Genomic DNA, 22,748 nt, shown 5'->3' with positions numbered 1-22,748 from the left:
GAGAGAGAGGGAGAGAGAGAGAGAGAGAGAGAGAGAGAGAGAGAGTTTGGAACTCAACATTTGAAAAAATGTTAAAATTGTTTTTACATGTAATTGGAAAATATATTAAATACAGGAAAAATGTTCTCTCTGCATACAGTGTAAGGTCTTATCTGACAACTTACAGATATTTCCTATGTTACTGCTATAATAAAACAGCATCACTAAGAATTTGTAGCTCTATTTTTTTTTTAATAAAACCACTTGTCACCTTGAAATTTTAACTTGTTGGAAAAAAACTGTAGTGTTTTTAATCACAGTCATGTAACTGAAATACTTTTGAAATAACTAGTTAAGTTTATGAATCACTAACCTTAATTTTAATTGGAAAATCTTAACATAGATTTTGTTGCCAGAGTTTTTCTCAACATCTTAATAAAAAAGGAGTAATAAAAGGGATAGAGCCTACAGTTCTCTTTATGGGCCCTGGAGTTTTATCTTTGCCTTAGAGACTCAAGAAGACAACAGAAAAAAGTATTCAAAGACATATGTTCAACTGAAGTACTAGCAAGAGAATCCTAGTCTCAGGAATATGAAATCACTAGGGTTAGGGGGTTCTTGATAGCGGGCAACAATCCTGAGTTACCAAGTCCCCACTTCACCAGAGGCTTCTCACTTTTTTGAAAGTGTGCACCCCTTCTGGCTGCAGGAGCGACTCCATCCTCAAGGCCAATTCTACTATTCCAAAAAAAGGATACATTCTTTTCCAATATTTCCCATGGTAGCTCTTAGCCAAAAGCTTATTTTTCAAAGCAAACAGAAATCGTTCATTTTAAAAGATAAAGTGAATAAAATATCTTTGTAGTTTGGCTTCTAAGAAGATAATTTAGTAACTACTTAGTTCAGTCATTTCTGAGACTTTAATTCTCATATGCTGTGCTCATTCTCTTCTCAATGCTGTGGTTCATAACACTGTGACCTGTAACATTATCTCTTCGCTATCTAAATCCTACCCATCCTTCAAGGCCATTCCATGACTTTATTTTATAGAATCTCATTCTTCTTCTGCTTTCTCAAGGGATCATTTGGCACAAAATTTTGTCTTAGTACTGTTACCTTAATAGTTGCATGTCTAACTAATTAGACTCTGTCTTGACTGTTTCTAACCATGTATACCTAATTAGACTGTCAGTTGAGGACAAAGCTCACTTCTTTTGTACCTTCCAGAATACCTGGGCAGTTAGTACATAATAAATACCTGTTAGCCTAAATATTACATATAAGAAAACAGCTTACTCTTCTACCTAATGCCCATCAAAATGGTTCCATTTCAATGCCAAAGACACCCAATAAGGAAAGTTGAAAGACAGGAGGGGATTGCTTTATTAGGGAAAAAAAAAGTTATCTTGAAAATACACTCACTACAAAGTCATTCTTCAAAACAGAATTTATGGAAACTTCGTCCTGTGTATAAATTGACAAAAAGCAGCATCTACCATTTTAAGTGGGAACATTTTAAAAGCACACACCTGAAAAATATGTGTGTGAGCATGTGTAAACACACATTATATTTCGTTGCAGACATTACTGACTGCTATAGATTGCAATACCAACAACTCACAGAGACTGTTAGATTCTATGTATCACTATGATTTCTCCCCCTTTTTTCCTTCTCATTTTAGATAGGTCACTGAAGCAAAAACAGGACATGTTTAGTTTTTATTGTCTAATATTAGCACAGTGCTAAATATGGGGAAAAGTCTAGCAGATAATTTTGAAGAGGGTTACTTGGTGCAGTGGATAGAATGCTTGGCCTAAAATCAAGACTCCTTTGTGAGTTCAAATCTGGCCTCAGACACTTACTAGCTGTGTGACCCTGGGCAAATCACTTAACCTGGTTTGCCTCAGTTTCCTCATGCATAAAATGAGCTGGAGAAGGAAATGGCAAACCACTCCTGTATCTTTACTAAGAAAATCCCAAATGGGGTCAGGAAGAGTAGGACGGCTGAAAAAGGCTCACCCCCTACCACCTTTTAGCCCTTGAATTTCATGACTGAAATTCATTATCTCACACAGCCTTTTATACTGTTTGGAGGAATTAGAATTCAAATAGTTTCCACTCTGAGGCTTGCCCACAAAACAACCAAACAACTGAACTTGTGGTCTGAGATTGCAGATGTGGCTTATTCCATCCTATTTGATGAGAAGCAGCAGTGACTTTTCCTGGTACCACCAGAACATACCATGAAACACATATGATACAAAGGGGTGCCGCACAAAAGCATATTAGCTGGTAGATATGACATCAGCAAATGCCTAGGGAATCCTAACTGACTGAGTCTAGCACAGGGCTCAATACAGTTCAGAACTTGGGGAATCAAGTCCAGGTCACAGTGTTCTCAAGTCTTGTGTTCAACCTACTAGGCTTATGTTCTTTACTATAAATGATATTAAGAATGGGCACATGTAGAAGCCTGAGATACATAATAAGAGAGGCCCACCTTCATATTACTTGAATAATTACTACCATTCTTCTGTAATTCTTTGACTACTTCCAGAGGTAAAGAGAATAATCTTCCACTGAAATTAATTATTTACATTCCAAATAATGAGATAACAAATCTTTAGAACCAATATTATCCCGGCCCTCTTTCTTTGGGCTTAACTGGCTACAGTGCACCAAAATACTATGTATATTTAGAAGGGTTTCTCTTTTTTACTGACAAAAAGCCCAGCAGCATGTATTTACTTTTTGCTACAGACCCGATTTGAGATTGGGCTATAGTAAACACATGTGGTTAGTTAATATTTATTCAAATGAGTCATCCATTCTGTTTCAGTAAGACAAGTCACAAGACAGTTTTTTGCTCATTAACATGATATTACATCTGGGGAAGAACCCGCATCCCTTGGTTTCTTCTCTTTGAAAAGGCAAGTGCCAGTGTGGCTAGGTGGTGCAGTAAGTAAAGCGCCGGCCCCGGAGTCAAGAGGTCCTGAGTTTGGTTCCGACCTCAGACACTTAACACACACACACACACACACACACACACACACACATACACACACACACACACACAAAAACTAGCCGTGTAACCTTGGGCAAGTTACTTAACCCCAATTGCCCTTGAAAAGGAAAAAAAAAAGAAAAGAAAAGGCAAGTGCCTCAACACTTGAGGGTCCCTGGTCCTCATCTAAGCTCTGATGTACTAGCACATCCCAAATTCAGTGCCTGGAAGGAAAACACTCAGCATGTCAGGAGGGAGCTTCTTTTGTTGGCCTCCAGTACACGAGATATTCAAGGATATGGAGATTACATCAGTCTCTGAATGAAAAAAGAAAAAGAGCTACAGGGCGAGTATTTTCATAACTGAAGACTCCCAGGAACAGGTTTCACTGGTGCACTCTGTGAGATTAAGGATCTTGGGGGCCATACTCTACAGTGGAAGGAAGATACAAAAACAAGAGACTTCTTAATGTAAGATGCTTTATAGATAAAAAATAAGAAAACTATTCATTATGCTAGTGTCATCCTCATCTACTGGGGTCTGAAATTCTACAAGAAAGGGGAAAAAAAAGTACGTAGACTTCTACTACCATCGAGAAATCACCTGTTCCACCTAGAGACTCAGAAGACATTTGGCATCAAATATACGACATATACATTCACAATAAAAATGTGAAGAAATAAAATTTTTCAAAAGACAAACATTGCTTTACTTTGACACTTTATTAAATATACTACATTGGTACCTTTTCCATAATCTTTTAAATCACTCACACATGGACTTGCTTAAAAATGTATTTCATAGAAAAACATCTGCAAAATTAAGACTAAAATAAGAAAATACATATCACACACACCCCTGGATAATCTGCTGATATGTTAGCAAGAATTCCTTTAATTTATTCTATACATGTGCTTAATGAAGATACTTATGAAATATGTGACTTAGTTCTTCTGAATCTGGCACCAGGTGGCAATGTTCAAAGTGTTCATGTCAGCTAAAGGAAAGCTGATGCAAAAGTGTCTATTCACAAATGATTTCATCTAACAGTGTTGCAAACACAGGACAAAAACAGACATGACTCTTTTTTTTTTACAGATACTTTTGCAAATCCATTTTATAAGCCTTCTCTACTACCCAGAGAATTAGCGCAGTCTGTTCTCACTGCAGGCAAGAGAAGCAACTTCTTCCAAAAACAAATTTAGGCCTATTTACAAAACATGCAAAGGGAGGTTATTTTAAGTAGGTGTTACTGCAAATATGATTAGAAAGAAATACAACCAAGCAATAGGATGCCCCTTCAGTTCTGTTCTAGGTCTTTTGTTCTTTCCCAAAGAAATACATTTTCAGTGCATGGATTATCAAACGGCATACAATGCAGAGACAGAAACAAGGAAGTTTGCAAATGCTTTATATTTCCAGCTGTTATGACAAGGACGTTAAGAGAGCTGAGATTACCTCTAGCGGCGAAACCAAAGCCAGCTATTAAGCAGCCAGAACGCTACAGTAATCGAATACATGACCATCTCTCTTTTTGCACGTTCTTTGTTTTCTTCTTCCAAAAGTTGGAGACGTCGATTAAGTTTGATTATCTAAGAAAAACCCCCAAGGTGTATTAGTGCCTGACATATTTAAGTTGCTTTACAAAGTGGTATAATGAAGATGCCTTGAAAAATTTGTCACAAACGCTAAGTAGATTTATTCTACAAATATTTACTATAGCGACAATTCTTAAATAAAACCAAACCAAACCTATTTTTAAGGAAAAAATCCCCCAAAGTCACTCTATTACTACCTGCCAAACCCTCTTGGATTAGATGCTTTCAAAGGTTCCTTCTAAAAAAAATTCTGAAATACCATCAATTCTTTGAACATTTTCCTTCTATCCTGCTTGCCTAATGTCTTAATTTTCACTCCTTACTAGGTAGCTTAGGGAATGGTTGCAATCTGAAGTTCTAAAATGAATTCATATTGCTATGACGCCATATTCTAAGGAGACAGTAGGGTACAGCAGAGAGTGTCAGATTTGGATCCAGAGAAACTCAATGTGAATCCAAGCTCAGCCTCCCTTGCTTAAGTCTTTTAGCCTCTCTGGGCCTCAGTTTCCTCATCTGTAAAACTAGATTACAGTAAATGACCTCTGAGGTTCCTTCTACCCTTAAATCTGGGATTTTATTTACTACGACGCTAAAATGCTATCATTCCATCCACATTTCTCCAACATATGAAGCCCATGAAAGACTGTCAAATTCCTCATGGAAATATGGCTGTATTTTCCATAGCACTTCAAGAAAGGCCTCATGGAGATGGTATCTGAGCTAAGTTTCAGAAGTGACAAGATTTCTAACAGAGTGATTTTCAGGCATGGGGTTAGTGGAAGGGCACAGGGATGGGAGACAGAAGGTTGTGTGTTTAGTACAAGATGCAAGTTTAGTTAGAGTGTAAAGTGTAATGTAGAATAAGGTTGGAAAAGTGGGTTAGTCAATGTGAAGGGTTTTAAATGCCAAACTGAGAAACTTATCAATATTTGTACCTTAAGAGCCTCTGAGTATTGCTTGGGGCAGAGGTTAAGTGGCTTGCCCAGCAAATCTTCCTGATTCCACGACCATCCCTGTATACACTGCACTATGCTGCCTACCTTTACTTGTTCTTTGTTGCTGTTCTGTCATTCAGTCGTATATGACTCTTTGGGATCCCAAGGATTACAGCATGCCAATACTGGCCATGGGGTTTTCCTGGCAAAGATACTGATGTGGCTTATCTCTTCCTTCTCCAGGATGTTCCCATTTTACAGATGAGGAACTGAGGGAAATAGAGGTTAAAGGACTTTCCAAGGGTCACACAGCTACTAAGTGTTTGAGGTAATATATGAACTCAGGCCTTCCTGACTCCAGGTGTAGCACTCCAACCACCGAACCATTTAGCTGCCTTAACTTGTTTCTTATGGAATTCAGATTTAGAGCTGGAAAAGACCATAGAAGCCTCTTAGGCCAAGCTCCTCATTTTACAGATCAGGAAACAAGGCAGGATGATACATCCAATTTCAAAGCTTTTGGGAGTCAAGGAAATTCTAACACATCTACAATCTCAAATCAAGAGCACAAGCTCTTATCAAACTGATTAGCCAGGACATCTTAACTAGTGTTTTCCAATTACCTGACGTCTTAGGGTAGCAGCATCTACAACAGTCACATCATCTGGCGTTCCTTCAATTGTTGCATCCAAAGTTGAAAGACCATATCTGGTAGAGAAGAAACAGAAGGGGAGTTTAGCAATATAAAAGGAAGTATTAGTAACAACGTGCCAAAGACATGCAATGGGCTTTATAATGTTCAGAAAAGAATGTCAAAATTTGTAGTAGTTATGGATCTGAACTGATACCAGTATTGTGAAACGACAAAGGAGTTTAGGTTGGCATCTATCTAGATGACAGGGACGGGACATGAAGAATAAAGAAGAGGAACCTGTAAATACAAAGAAGCATTGACCCAGATTAAGAGTTCAGATAATTCTGAGACAGAGAGAAGACAAATGGAATTTAGTCTGATGACAAAAAGAGCCCCATGCTGTAAAAGGTTTCTAAAGCCTGCTTTAAATTCCAGATAGACAGATGTTTGCAAGCTCTCATTTCTATCCACAGTCATCAGCTAGAGGCTGACATGGAAACAAATAATAAACACCCTATTCTGTTTTCTCCCAGGGGAAAAATAACCTGCATCTCAAAAAGTATTAACTCCTTGGTTTATAAATGTCTCCCGACTTCTGACAGTCTGGCTGAAAAACTAACATTCTCTTCATTCATGTATTAGCCATACTCACACAATGCAGAACTCTGTCTTACAGGGGGTCCAGAGGTGGAGTCCTTCTGGTTTCTCCAACTACCCCCCTGCCATCTGCTTCTCCTACCCAGTACAATGACTGTTCTCTCCCTTTCCAGAGTCTGTCTCCCATCTTCCGTGTTCTCCCACAGGAGCAGCAGTTTCCCTTCACAGACTAATCCAAATTTCCAGGTCCCAAACTCATGTGCAAATGCACTTGTATGACTTTACTATATAAGGTATGGCCCATGAGGAGGTTCGTGATGTCCCTAAAGTCTTAGTGCCGTGTGAAGCTATGAAAGCTTAAAGCTGTAGGTTAAAGCTTCAAACTGCACCAAGGCTCCTAGGGCTTGTGTAAGAGAGCAATGCGGGCAAACCCTGGCTTATCTTACTAACTTGGGGACAAATGCAGGAATTTCCTTCCCAAAGATATACAAAGATGGAATTTTTGAATGAATGATTTATAAATGGTACTGATAGAAGCCACATACAGCTTGCCATTCCAATACAAAAGACAGAAATGAGTTACTTTTAAAATCTATCCTCATTATAAAAAACCCCAACCAACCAAACACCCAACAAAACGAAACAAACTGTCCAGACATTTTTTTTTTTGGAGGGAGGTACAACAGCAAAATAAAAACTTGTAATACTAATTTAAATGGAATTTTGTTGACGTTGTTTTCCTGTACTACAATACACTTCAACTACTTGGAAAAATTAGAGACTTCATTCTGGTTAACTGAATTTCCCAGATAACTGGGTTAAATGTTTTTTGTTCCATATCTTACTGGTGAAAATCTTCCTAAAACATCCTTTCTTGCCTCCAGTGTGTTGGGTACAGGGAATACAATTTAATTTTTATCATACATCTTATCTTAACATTAGTGATCATGACACAGTAGTACAACAGGGGCCATGTGGCCTAGTGGAAAAAAAGCTGATCTTGAAGCTAGGAAGGCCTGGGTTTCAGTCCTGCCTCTGACACACTGGCTTGTGTGACCATGGACAAGCCAATTAACCTCTGAGTTTTCTAGGCAAATCTCTGAGACAAGAAATAGGAAAAGACACTGCCCAGCTGTACTGGTAAAAGGAGTTTCCTCACCTGGGAATTCTCTACATTAAATAAATAACAAGTTTAGTGCTGGCCCAGAACGAGAAGCCCCCACTTCCCCAGGACTCCAGTTTCCTCATATACTTAGTGAAGGAGCTAAATGAACTAGATGAATGAGATAGATGCCAGGCCATGAGGAGGATGCAGAGAAGAGTGTTGTCCTTGGGAGCAGGGCATGGGTTTAAACACAGACCCTGACACACACTGTTTGACTGGGGGCAAGTCACAGAATGGAAAACAAAGAAAAAATGGGAAAAGTAAAAGGCTAAAAATCCATATGGCTACAGACTTCTCCCACATCCCAGTACCACTAACACTATATTATTCTCTTGGTATTATATACAGTAGGATCGGAGAAAGCAAAATATGGACAAACTAATATACAAAAATTCCTGAAAAGTCCCTAGATAACACTAATAGGGCACATACACTTACACTACACAGTTGAAAAAGTTATATCTGGAGACCAGAAGTAGTCAATTACAAATGAAAGAGAGGCACTAAATTTTTGAAGCCTTGAATAAACTGTTAGGTAAAGTTTGGGGGCAGGTAGGTGGTACAGTGGATAGGGTACTGGGTCTGATGTCAGGAAAGCTCATCTTTGTGAGTTCAAATCTGGCCTCAGACACTTACTATTTGTGTGACACTGGGCTAGTCACTTAACCCTCTTTGCCTCAGTTTCTTCATCTTTCAAATGAGCAGAAGGAAATGGCAAACACTACAGTATCTTTGCTAAGAAAACCCTAAATGGGGTCATGAAGAGTTGGACATGACTGAAAAATAATTGAATGAGGTTTACATGTCAAAGAAATCTAAGCAAGTAAAAAGAAATCTTACATATCTCAATGAAACTTGCAATGGGGCAAGTATGTTTCTTCATATAGTGTGTATTCTAGGGTTTTTAACCTTTTTTTTTCATGGTGGTCTGGGGAAACTTACTGAACATTGTTGTTTAGATGCACAGAGTAAGATGCATAGGATTACAAAGGACACCCATCATATCAAAACAGTTATCAAAGTATCAATAAATTCACAGCCTCAAGTTTAAAAATTTCCTGGTTTCCAAAACACCTTACCTTTTAAATTGAGGTCTGCATGACTTGAAATTGAAAATCATAAGAAAGCAGAGTCAAAAACACTGTTGGCTAACACAATGTGAAAAGACTTACACGGAAAGGAAAAGTGGGCCACAGAACAAAAATGAAGAAATTGTCATGAATTCAATTACCTTAGTAAAAAGAAAAATTCAAGTAGTAGCCGGTGTCCAATAATGTCCCATTTCTCAATACTTCTGCAGCCAATCCCCCACTGAGAAGGGGGATGTCTTGCTCCCTCCAGAAGAATGTAAGGCGGGGGCTATTTTGCTTTGGTGTCCCTGATGTTTCCCCACACTTATTTTTGGTCTGCACCTGTGATTTATCAGTATAGGGAAGGCAGGATGGGCAGGTAGAGACAGGATGTGATCTCCATTACTGGAGGGAATATTTATATCCATGAGATCACAGAGGCCCTGATTAATTTAAATGTTTGATCTGAACACACAGATATGGAGAGCCAATGACAATAGGTAAAGCTATATAATTCCCACCAATGGGAGGGAAAAAAAGGTTTCAATTATATATGGAACCGCTGAATTAAGAGATTAAAATCAAAGTAATTTTTAAAAGTTTAATTAGGTTATCAACTTTTATTTCTGAAAATTAAAACTGATTTCTTAGAGACCTAATGCACTTAAGAACCGTATCTATGGTAATATAAAACATCATTAATGTGCAGCAATGGAAGAACCTTAAGAAACAATTAGATGCACATAAATCAAGACTTGAGAGAAGCAACATGGTACAGTAGAAAGACTGGTCATCAGAGGACCAAGATTTGAGCACTGGCTCTATGTTCCTTTAGGCAACTTTCTTCTCTTCCCTTGACCTCAGGATTCCTCATCTACAAAATGAGGAATGTGGTTTAGATCAGTGGTTCTTAAAAATCTTTTTTTTTTGTATCATGCATCCCTCTGGCAGTCTGGTGGATCCTGGAGGACCCTTTCTCTTTAGAATAGTATTTTTAAATGCAAAAATTAAACAAGGAGAATTACTAAATAACCTAAATGTGATACACTGAGAATACAAGAAACACAGAGATAGTTATCAAAATTACATGCATATATAAAAAAAAGTTTATGGATGCCAGGTTAAAAACCCTGGTCTAAACGACATCCAAGGTCTCTTCAAGGCTTTTATTTCTGCAATTCTATGAGTCTATGATTATCTTTTGACTGTGCTTTTTATTTAAAGTATGAGTGGGCATACAAGTTGTCTTTGTCAGGCAGCAGATAAAACTTAGGAGAGCTCACTGAAAGTAAAAGTTTTAACTGCTGAGATAAAAGAAATTACCTGACAAACAAGTGCCAAAATATCATTAGTAAAAGTATTTCCCTTATAGATGACTGAATCATAAAGATGAAAACTAAAGAAATTCAAGGTATATTAGAAAATTCAACAGTTAATGTATTTGAAATTCCACACATATATAAGAGACCAAATTTTATTAAACTATTTATTTACCCTTGATTGGCAAAAAGGCTCAATAAGGACACCTGGTTTACCTGATGTCATGATGAGGGTTAGAAGTGGCAGCCGCGGACCCCCCACGTAACACTGGCCTAAAGCAGGGTTTTGCAGGAAGTAGGCACGAGACAGATCAGGAAACAGAGGAAGTAATGAAAAAACACATAAGCGGGAAAAAAACAGGACAAAGAGAAATGTCAAATATATTCAATTATATTGTATATTTCAATACAATATAATGTTACCTAATATAATTTTAAACAAGTCTGTTATTTTAAATGCCTTCCTTTTCATATTTTTCCACAAATAAAACTAAATTGATAAAAACCTAGATTACTATATATGCTGCTGTGACAAAAGTGTTTATAATATAAGTCTGTCATTTAAACTTGATGAAACTCAAGGTTAAGTTTATTGAAGTCCTTTGGAATTTCTCTTTTCAAAAATATGTCTCAGGATCAATTAGTTGCACCTGCATGATCGTGGTTGCTCATTTGATACAAATCAGTCCTACTCTGTTAAATCATAATTGTAATTTTCAACTAACTAATGTTTCCCAAGGCTCCACTCCCTCACCTCCACCCCCAGATCATTTAGCTTAGTCTTGGACTAATAACATTACTTCATTTCTTTTGGATTATATTAAAAAAAAAAATAACCCACTGAGTATGAAAGACCTTCAGTTTTAAGAGCAGAGATGTATCCCTCAGTTCTGGAGCAAAAAAAGGTCACTCAGGGGGGATGCTGGACTTTAGAAGCCGAGCAGGAGCAGGTAAGGCAGCATGCAAAACTCCATAACTGAAGTTTAATCTCCAGAGACAACCAGGACTGACATACAGGGCTGGGCTGCTGACAATGAAGACTAAGGTGCAGTGGAAAACTGTGTGGGGAACTGAGCTCAGGGACTAAGCACATTTGACTTGGTTCTAGCTGGAATAATTTAGAGTTCACCACTCAAACAAGGATTAATGCTTTTCCCACACAATTAAAACCTCTAGAAGGCCATGAAGCAACTCTCCCAGGGAAAAGTAGAAGAGAAGAGAAAGGCTTGTATTTTTTTTTTGATTGGTGTAATTTAATTCCAGGTACTATCAGGTGCTGTCTGGTTCTGTATTTTGTATCCATAACAAATACTTTTATATCCTTCGGAATTGTCTCCTCCAAAAGTTAGCAAGGTTCATAGGACTTGTGGTTACAGTGTTATTCATTCTCATCAAATGCAACCTGAAAACCCAATTTTAACGTTTGTTTTTTCTAAAGGCAGCACAAGGGTATCTACCCTAGGCTAAAGAGTAAGGGTTTCGAGTAGAAATGCTAAGTATGTTTGGGAAGGCTCATGAATTTGTATTTTGTTAGTTAAGTCAAGGGAGAAGTAAAATTGTATCTTAAAAATTTGTGACCTATTTTAAAACTGTATAATTATCAAAATTATTAGTGAAACACCATCCAGAATATGCTAGTATTAGTATTATACTTGTTAAATAAATGTTCACAGAAGCCACTGTTGTTCAAGTTATGACAACAGATGAGGGTTTGAGATTTGAACAGCACACTTCTATTCAAACATATCTGCCATGTGAACAGTCAGTATGAAAGAGTCACTTCCGCCACAAAGATTTCCATTCTATAATGCACAGCCAAGAAGCCAAAGGTTACCTTTCACATCGCATTTCATTTTGTCTTCTCAAACTGGTAATTATAATATAAAGGCAAATTAGACAGGCATCTGGCAGAGTTACATATATACACATACCATTTTCTCCTATGTAGCACTGAAATTCTAGTTTCCTTAATAGTTAGCCTTTAATGTGGAATATTCTTTCCTAAAACTTTCTTTAACTAGAATAGTTAATTCTATGCTGTGGCAACTGGTAAAATGGAGAGTAGTACAAAGATAAAAATTTACAAAACTATCAGGTAAACACATTTGTGGTCAGTCAGTCCTACTGCAAAGATTATTCGGGTCAAGATGTTTCTTTTATATGGTAATGCAAATTGCTGTAGCAATATTTTGAATGGCAGAACAGAAATAAACAATTTTACACAGCCACAATTATATAATCCAAATTAAGGGAAGAGTGTCAATTATAACTCTGTATTTCCCACCATATATTTGTTCCTGTGTATTTTAAAAGATTACTGGGAAAATAACAAAACCTATATACACATTTGGAAGCCTACTAAACATTACAATGCCTTTTTACTATGGTTTATTAAAATGGGATTCTCTCTTTAAAGCATCAATACTTTTTACATTGGATGGACACTTTAAAAAAAGCTATTTTGCACGTCTCAAGACAAAATTACTTCAATGCTAATTTGTCTTCCAAAGGTAAAACAGATGAGCTGCTGTTAGTTTACTTCAAATTGTATACACTAGTATTTAGTATTAGTAACTAGATTTGTTAATCAACAGAACAAAACTGTGATCACTGGTAGGTATTTTCTTGTAATCACTGACTTAAATGAGTGAAAGATAAGGACCAAGGTCCAAGTAAAAGATAAGGACACTGTTTCTGAGATGCTTCTTGTCTTATCAACGACTAAGCCAAAATGGCTCTTATATTCTTGGGATACTAGGTCTTGCTGCACACACCATGCTTCTGGGAATATGAATGAGTCTTGTGGAAATTCTCCACCAGCTCTTCTAACAAGTGGCTCAGTAGGTTAACTCATTTGTGGCCCTAAGGGTACTGAGTCTAATTAATTACTCTGATGGTAATACCTAATGACAAGTTTAATATATCATTATCAGTCAAACAGACCCTGGAGATTTTCTATCATATATGTATACATATATATATGTATGCATGCGTGTGTATACATGCATATGTGTGTAGAGTCAATAATTTTAAATTGTAAATTGAGGACCCATCATCAAATGTCACTAATTAAATATATGAAATGAAGATTATGATGCATCCTCTATTACTTAATCTGGAAGTCATATGATTTAAATCTAACTCTAACCTGGTGGCCCTTAATTACATGTACTTTATTTCTGCATGCTAAAATTCCAAGATTTATAGGTCAAGATTTCTAAAATAAAATGAACTTGAGTGCCAGGAAAACATTAAAATGGAAAACAATTCAACCTACCTAAAATAACTCAACATTTGCTTTAATTTGTGTGGCAATGCTCATATTTAGAATTAATTTTATTTTATTGATTACCAAATGCATAATAGGACTAACATTAAAGGGACACTGTCAAAAGTTATAAATATCTTATTTACTAAATTGACATGAAAAATGTTTCCAGAATTTTTTTTAATGATCTGAATTTTCATTTTACAATTACAACTCAAGATGCAAAGCAAAACTGACCTATTTTCACTGTCTATTCTGAAATGCAAAAAAGTAATCAGTGATAAATTTAAATCAGTAATTTTAAAATAAAAAAAGTGTCCTTTTAATTAAAAAAAGGCACTTAAGCCAAGTCATTATGATACAATTATAACAAAGCAGACAGAAAAGCTGATTTGAAACCCCCCCCCCCCCCGAAACTCAACAGAACAATAGCTCTAGCTCACTTTAAAATGCTCTTTCTGAAGTAGGCAGGACCAAAGTCGAAAGTTACCCCATAAAACCCAAGAGCAAAAATTAACGAAGAAAAACAAAGCTATGCTACAGAATAATAACCACAAAAAAAAAAAAAAGCATTTAAACCTGTATAAGCAGCATTACTTGGTAATCATGCAGGTAAATAATTATCCAAATTTCACATTCCTATTTTCTGATTTCTAAGAAATCATGCTATGAGGTTCTTGTAAGAGGAATTTTACTTGCTGCTGCTAACTTTGAATAAATCTCTTCCAACAGAATTTAAGAAATCTGTACACAATAAAAAAATTTTTCCCTATAGAAATCATGCATTTGAGACTGTATTCTGAGGAAGAGACTCCATCATTACAAGCTCTGAGTTAATATTATTTTGTGAGGTGTCTGAGACCACATGCCATTATGAATATAATTATTCCATGAATAATTAAAAATTATCTACATTTGACATACTAGTTGTGCTGTACGTGGTTAATATTAAGATACGATTTTGCCCAGAAAGACAACTCTGAAATAACAAAATTTTCAATATCTAGAAATTCAAAAGGGCTTGTAGGGGCTTCACGTAATAGACAAATTCAATTGATGTCTTGGTCCAGTAAGAATTCTGGAGCTGCACCAGTGAACCTGATGCAAATTCTTTCCCTCTAACAAATGGAGATATTATTACTGGTTTAGTTATACTATAGTGACCTTTCTAGGAAATACTCAATTTATTTCATCATGCTGGAATTTTAATATAATTTAATACAAATTAGGGCTCTGGAACTTGGAGAATTTTTTTTTGTATTCATGAATAGTCATTACAACAGCATTTATTATACTGGAATTTAGTGCTATCCAAGGAACAGTAAAACCCCTACAGAGAGCTATGCACATACACAGTAACTACAGGCCAGAGAAATATTCACACTCAGTGGACATGCAATATACTAGCCTTGAGTACCTTTGGGTCTTTAAAATGAGGACGTCTAGACCATGCCAGATATGTGAACCTATATAGGAACAGTTTTGTGCCATTTTAAGTTCAGGAAAATTCCCATTAGGCGACAGAATGACTCTAGTAAAGTCCAAGAACTTCCTGACTGAATAAGAGGAGACCCAAACCACAAGCAGACTCCAGAATCATTGTATGATCTCTCTCTGCAGGCCCAGTCTGGCATCCCTCTAATAAGAAGGAAAGATATCCCATAGCAACTCCTCCCACAGTCTAGAATCATGGGCCAGGTGCCCTGCCATTTGATTGAACTAAGAGGTCTTCTGTAAATGACAGCTAATTGCTCTCCCACTGCCTCATGAATATGTACACACTGTAATAAAAAGTGGCAAAATTCCCTTCACAATAAGTCCCATACAATAATAACACATACTTTTAATATATGATCTCTTATGAAAGGGACTGATGAACAGCTCTTTTAAAGTAAAGACCAGCTATGTTGTCAGGTCTTCATAAAATAAAGTTAAAATTGCAGTTACAATATTAAGCAACATTTTTTTAAAAATCCTGCTTTATTTCTGTAGTGTGTGCAAGAGCAGTCTAGAAAACCACACATTATTCTGCTACTGAAGATACTGTATTACAAGCTTCAAAGGCACATGTTCACAGTACACTTTAAACCACCCTGGGACAGTAATTTGGCACCTGAAACTCAGCTTCCACATCTGCAAAATGGAGCTTCATGATAACTGAAATAAATTCTATCCTGGAGTGGTGGAGGAGAAAGTGCTTTGTAAACCCAAAGTTCTATATAATTGTGAACTTTTATTAAAGATGTTAAGACGTGATGTCGTATTACTAGTGGATAAAGACCTGGCCTCAAAGTCGGTAAGACTGGGTACAAAGACCCATCTCTGACAGAAACCTGGAAGGAATAAATTGGCTTCACTGCCCACAAGCAACTCTACAAGACTATATGGCAGAGTAACAGCTGATTTGCATAAGTAAAGACTTTATCCACTGGGTCTTCCCTAATAAAATCATGATCTCCTCCCTCACTTTCCCAACCCCCAGACAAAGAGAATCAGCAAAACACTGGCCATAAAAGGATTACTAAAAAGGGCATTCTAAATGCTTTTCAAGAAATACTCTCAGTACAGCTACGAATGTGAGCACAGTCAGTGACAAATGAGAGCCACCTTTGTAGTCTAAAAAACAAGGTAAAATGTTGCTACCTATTGTAAAAGTGTACAGTGTTTCACACAATGAGGAGTAAACATGAATGACTTAGCCACCTGCTGTGATTAATATCCAATCTTTTAAAGGAGTCAATATTTATTAACCATATCAAAACCTTCTAGTTTTGTAAATAAGCTGATGTGATTATTTACAGGCCCCAGATGTTTTAAATCACATCTCTGTGATTAGACAGAAAAAGCCTAAATTTCTCTTATGTAAAATGACAGTATAGGACAAAATCTAACCAACATTACTTTGGATAAATATTTGGATAAACCTTCAAATGTGCTTTAAGTATGATATAGGAATAACAACAGTGGCTTCAACCAGAGTGCCCAGCCTCCAATTCTGGCTTTGAGATATAAATGGGAACCATTGGGCCTCAGTTCCTCAACTATAAAAGTTCTACAACTATGACTAGATCATGTCCAGGGGCCCTTCATACAATAAATCCTATAAGCCTGGGGAGGTCAATATTATGTATACGAATAACAACAACTAGTTTGCTCTTGGTATATCCAAGTCAAGTATCCAGAATAAGTGAACTAAACCTTTAAAAAAACAGTTCACTCTCTGCAGTTAGAAGCTAACTATTGTACTTTACCAAGGGGAAGAATTAGGTAACTACCTCAAGAAATGTGAATTTTGGACAATAAGTTAAGAACACTGAAAGCAAAAGAAAGCAAAACAAGTTGTTTCATCCCACTGCTAGTTAGAAAGAGGATATAAGGAAGAAAACACAAAAGACACCACACTCCACTAACAAGAAGCCAAAAATAATAATAATGAAAAACAAAGCAGTAAAGCTGGCAGAGTCACTGATGGCCAATCACCTGCGATTTTCATCCAGCACATCCAAGACCTGCTGGTAAGCCCTACGAGTAGAAGACTGGATAAACGACAAAATGCCCCGAGCAGAGTAAAGATTAGATCCATCTTCGGGTAACATATGGGGAGGACAGACACGGGCCTGTTGTTGTGATGGTGTCACACTGTTTATGCAAGCACAGCAAATGAAGAGAAAAATACTGGAGTCAGATTTTAACAAAACTTCAGTTAAATATCTTCCCCAAACATTTATACTTCATTTTTCTTTCCCTTTTCCCACCCTCCATTTTCAGCAGATAAAAAAATATTATCAACCCAAAAAAGTTAATAAGATAATGCATTTCACTTAAGAAAAAACTTCAAGACTAGATGACAAACAAGAACGGTAGTTTTTGTACCAAAATACGCAAGTAATACAACTGCATTAATATGAATGAGAGCATAAAAGGGCTGAGATCAAATCCAATGGGGCTGTCCCCCTGCCTTGGAGACATTTTCAGTTTACCCGGTATTCAGCCTGAAGTAAACACATGTCTAAGTAAGTGAACTATATACCTCCATGATAATTAGAATACTCATAATGAATTAAAATATGCAGATGTCAAAGTTCAAGCACATGAATGAATATCAAAAGCCTATATAGTAACATGTTAATTCATGAACCTTCCATTTAAAGAGAAAGGAAACTATTAATTAGAAACAATTTTTTTAGGAAATCAATTTTTTAAAAATAAAAAAGATGTTATACGAATGTCTAAGTTCTATAAAACTGTAGAAAATCATTGATTACTCATTTGTTCACATTTATATACACTACTGAAAATTACTGAAATAGTAAAAAACAAATGTGAGAAAGAAATCAGAATTTTTTTTTAAACAAAACAGCACTGCCTAATCTTTGGAGGCCAAGAATGCTTTTAAAATTAGGAAGATGATGGTCCATTGCTACTTCTGAGTGAGAGTACTCTGAATCTTTTATTCACATTTAGCCTGAGATTTACTTTCTTTGGCTCCATCTCCAAAGCCTCCTAAAAGCTGAGCACATTTGAACAAGTCTATTATATTTGGTTACCGGCCAAATAAACTCTTCTTAAGATCGGAAAGGGCTTCTTGGTAACCTTAATAATCTTGGAACATGTTCAGTTCAGTATTAGGCACTGGAATAGTATACTAATGTGACACACCATTGTCTGGGCCGTTACTCATGACTACGTAAAACAGAATTATGACACCCAGAGAGGTGACTATTACACATTCTGCCTTTGTGACAAGGTTAGTATGCATGATGAATTTTATCTTTGTGTGCTGGGGTCAAAGAAGGATGACTGGACCCAGGTCAATGACACCATTTAGCAATGGACCAAGTAAAATGAAGATGTTTTATTTTGGCTTATGTGAGACTTCTGGATACGACTGGAATTTCTTTTGCAGTTGCAAGATGAGTGAGGTAATTATACAGAAGACAAGATTCTGGAATCCCATTATACCAAACCTTTAGGAACTCTGATGAATTTTTGTATATTTCAGATGCTAATTACAAAGTATTAATTATTAAGCATGAAACCATCTGTTCCTCATTATTTATACTAGGAGAGGCTAAGCCAAATATCTGTCAAGGTTCAGAGTTAAATTCTGACATTTTTGTTTCAAGTCCCCAACACTGTAGAGACAAAGGCAAGGTTAAAAATTTTAGGGCATTGGAGAAGCTAGGTGTAGCAGTGAATAGAGCACCGGCCCTGGAGTCAGGAGGACCTGAGTTCAAATCCGACCTCAGACACTTAACACAAAAAAACTAGCTGTGTGACCTTGGGCAAGTCACTTAACCCCAATTGCCCTCCAAAAAGCAAAACAAACAAAAAACTGTCAGGGCACCACCACCTTATTGGTTGTTCTCCTAAAGTTTTGTCTTGAGAATTGGAAATCTGTTCCCTTGAGTCTGTATCCTGACTTGCTCAAGTGCTTAGACTCAGTCTGTCAATTTGCCCATTCTGGGAATGTGTCTGCATGATGATAGATGGTATATGGCAAAAGCCATCTTGAATTGTGGGATATTCAGCCTGGTGAACCAAGTCACTCTCTGTGACAGCCTATAAACTGACTGAGAAGAGTAAGATCTGAATGTCCAGAGGCAAAATGCCCTGTGAAGTAACCAACAATGGGTTGGTTACTTTTTTTTTTTTTTTTTTTAGAAATTTTAGGAATGCCTTAAGATCTAACAATGGGAAACCTAGTTGTGAGATCATAGTAGAGGAATGCCACTGGAACCTAGAGGCAAAGGGAGAAAATGAAACAAATAACACATCTCATATCTTCAAAGTCATTGAAAAGTTTGTCTAGCAACTAGACAATTCAATAGTTATGCAAACAATTCTGTAGTACCAGCCAAAACAAAAATCATGTCTGCACTGAAAGCTATGATTTTTGCCTAATCCTTTTCTAAACATCATGTTACTTCCCTGAATTAGATACATAAATTCTGATTTATATGTCAACAGAAATATTTATATTTGCGGATGTCTGTATCTGTGCATATATATGCATAATATTAATTTAGCATTAAAATTAATTTTAAAACCAAATTAAAATTAGTACTAAAAACTTAAATCATTTTGTACATGATGGTCAAGAATATAATGATAAAAAGTCAAGATAAGCTGAACTCTGAACCTGATAGCATGCTACATATGTTTTTGGTCCTTTAGAATGGAATGGTCCCTAAAGAGCTAAGGGAAAATCACCTCCTGAAAGATATATCTTGTGTCAGAACTGGCAATAAAGGAAAGTTTATTTAAGTTCTAAAGACTTAAGTTTTCTTGGATCATAATACAGTAAAATGAGAAAAAGTTCTGAAAGTAAAACTTTTGGGAGAGATGAGAGATGAAAGCTACTGTCTTTATCAGTGATAGTAAAAATACCCTTAGGGTGGCTAGGTGGCCCAGTGAATAGAGCACCAGCCCTGGAGTCAGGAGGACCTAAGTTCAAATCTGGCCTCAGACACTTAACACAAAAAACTAGCCGTGTGACCCTGGGCAAGTCATTTAACCCCAACTGCCCTACTTTTGCCCCTCCAAAAAGAAAAAAAAAGAACACCCTCACTACCTTTTCCTCCCAAACCACAACACTAATAACATACTCAGCTCTCTAGCTGTTTCTCAATAGGAGTTAGAGAGAACGTCTAAGATCTACAGGGATAAGGACTGGACCCTGTGATTTCATCAATACAGGGAACACGCTCAACCAAGGCAGGTCAGCACCTTCTTTACAATATCTCATGTTGAAATGTTGCCTGGAGCATTGAGAAGTTTAGTGACTAGTCCAGGGTCCCCAAACCAACACACATACATGTGCTGAAGGGAGATCTGAGTCCCGGCCTTCCTCGCTCCAAGGCCAGCTATTTATTAGGTCATGTTGCCAAAAATTTATATGACCTTTAATTTCACTCAAATTGAAAATATCAAGTTGTCTTTTCTTCCATCCACGTATATTATAGTACCTTATAAACTGAAAATGAACAACTGCAAATCTAAAAATACAGGGAATAATATCACATCAAGTGCCACTGCTTAAGAGGGGTCTATGCAAGTTAAAAGTTCATGACTATTCTAATCATAAATGCATTTACTTTTTGGAAGCCAATTGAAGAATTAAGAGAAAAAGATCTTTATCTTAAAAATCACTGCCCTAAGAACATTCATTCTTTCCTACATGTTCAGTTACAAAAATTTTTTTTTTAGTTTTGAACTTCAAGAATTGATAACTTTTCACAAATAACAAGGAAATTCAGGGGTAAATAAAGTCAACCAAATATTAATGCATGGGGTATCAGAATCAGAAGGTCCATCAGTGAAATGATACTTGGTCAGTGAAAAATTTCTATTGGCATTCAAGACATTTTCTGCACACCCCCCCACCCCAATAAAAAGACAGGTACTGTTTAAAAAGAAAAAAAAGGTTAGAAAAACCAAACCAAAACATCTAGTAACAGAAGTAGCAGAAAGGTTATCACCCAGATGTTACCCTATAAACAATGCAGAGCACACTATACAACTGAAAGAAAGCCATTAATTTCAACTAATGTTTAGCAACATTCCACCATGGCAAGTTTCATTTAAATTTGTTTGCAAGTAAGAAAGGCTATAAAAAAAAGTATTTAGGATGGTGTCAATCATGTTATTTTATTGATACTCTCTCTACATAAGCCTTGCATAATAATCTACACAAATATTAGCTAAATAATGTTAGAAGATATGAGTAGAACTAGATTAATCTGAATTTATTTGGAAACAATATGTATATGTTCATTACTAAAAAATGAGTCAAAAGTAAGTTGCCTTTTTCCCCAAGGATTTCTATGGGAAATGGTGTTTCTTAAACTATGAAATCAAACCTCTTTGGTGAGATACTGACCTTTGTCAGAAAATTTTAGAGCAAAAACAATCAAAAGGAAAACATTCATATTTTCACATAAACAATAAATTTCCTTATTAATTCTCAAGTTGTAAATAACAGAATACTCTTTTCAGCCCTATCTCAGGCAAAACAAGTGACTCTCAGAACTTAAATTAAAAGAAACCAGCAGGCCAATTTGTAAAAAACAAAATAAAACAAAAAGCCCAACAAAATGCTACCCTCACTAACCCCACGGTGCAGTCATCTGCTTCTCCTGACAATGAAGAACCACAACAGCTCTTCAGTCCTCAGGTATCAAGCACTGACAGGTGCTGTGCATCAGATTCTAGGTCAGTGATTCTCAACCATAAAGGTGTGTCATTCTCTCAAAGAATCAAGGAATTAAAAAAAATTCCAAAACAAATCTTAGTTTTGGTTTATTCAAATGTTAAAGATTTGCTAAATGGTACTTAAGGAGGCTGTTTTTGAAAACATAATAAACTGTATCTCCAATAAAACCAAAAATTACTGCTTTGGGTTAATTTTAGTTCATAATTCATGTGCCAGCATGAGATATATCAAGAAAATAATGTTTAAATCATCCAAGTTTCCTTCTTTTTAAATACATATGTGTATATACGCATATATGTGCACATATGTCCACACACACACACACACCCAACCTACCTTTCAAGAGGTCTGATGACATAGTTTGAGAAACCCTTAATGGAGGTATTCCACAGCCAAGCAGTAAGAGAATTGAGGCATTATATGCTAATCATTTTGTAAAACAAATTAGTATTACAAACCTACAGAATTAAAACACTTCCTACTTGCAAAGAGCAGATCAGATAAAATCTTACGTGTATTCCGGGGCTGAAAGCGATGACTGGAACCTTGAAATTTTATTTCTTGGGGCAGAATCTGATCTGAGCCACCTTAAATAATAATTATGCTTCTTTTACACATTCATCTTTGTAACACACCAAAAAAGCTAAAAATAAATACTATTGTTCAAAATCCACGTTTGTGTTGATGGCTAGACACAGCAAGGACTTCCTATTGCCTCTTAAAAGTAACTTAAGAATTTGGGCTTGAAAGAACATAAGGTTTCAGCCTCCTGCTCATTCTGTTCACATTCTTAACAATGCCAAGGGTGTGTGTGTGTATGGGCGGGGGGGGGGGGGGGGGGACATAATATAGAGACAAAAGATAAAGGCACAATTGTGCACATCTTCATTTTCTGAGGAAAAACTGAAGTTACAGAAGATATTAAGTATTCAATAATTTGGAAAAGGCAAATCAGTTTTATCC

The 22,748-nt window shown here is 36.4% G+C and overlaps 1 protein-coding gene across 25 annotated transcripts in view; it reads right to left on the bottom strand.

Annotated features, from left to right (window-relative positions):
* MFF (mitochondrial fission factor) overlaps nucleotides 1-22,748 on the bottom strand; it is a 47,594-nt gene that overhangs the window by 2,056 nt on the left and 22,790 nt on the right. For 10 of the 25 annotated variants that reach the window (XM_069104559.1, XM_069104566.1, XM_069104557.1 and 7 more), the window contains 6 exons: nucleotides 22,298-22,372; nucleotides 17,051-17,209; nucleotides 12,137-12,169; nucleotides 10,519-10,575; nucleotides 6,141-6,225; nucleotides 3,688-4,576 (listed from right to left, as the gene is read on the bottom strand). In XM_069104559.1, coding sequence (XP_068960660.1) covers nucleotides 4,445-4,576; nucleotides 6,141-6,225; nucleotides 10,519-10,575; nucleotides 12,137-12,169; nucleotides 17,051-17,209; nucleotides 22,298-22,372 — 541 coding nt within the window. In that variant the 3' untranslated portion in view covers nucleotides 3,688-4,444. Of the gene's footprint in view, nucleotides 1-3,687; nucleotides 4,577-6,140; nucleotides 6,226-10,518; nucleotides 10,576-12,136; nucleotides 12,170-17,050; nucleotides 17,210-22,297; nucleotides 22,373-22,748 lie in introns of those variants that run through there. The other 15 variants (XM_069104568.1, XM_069104572.1, XM_069104571.1 and 12 more) reach the window with 10 other exon arrangements.

The sequence above is a fragment of the Petaurus breviceps genome, unplaced genomic scaffold (assembly GCF_028583685.1).
Source record: "Petaurus breviceps papuanus isolate PSGF00001 unplaced genomic scaffold, PetGlider_PUasm1.0 688, whole genome shotgun sequence".
NCBI lineage: Eukaryota > Metazoa > Chordata > Mammalia > Diprotodontia > Petauridae > Petaurus > Petaurus breviceps.
The sequence above is the reverse complement of the archived record's forward strand: the minus strand, read 5'-3'. Positions and strand labels throughout refer to the sequence as shown.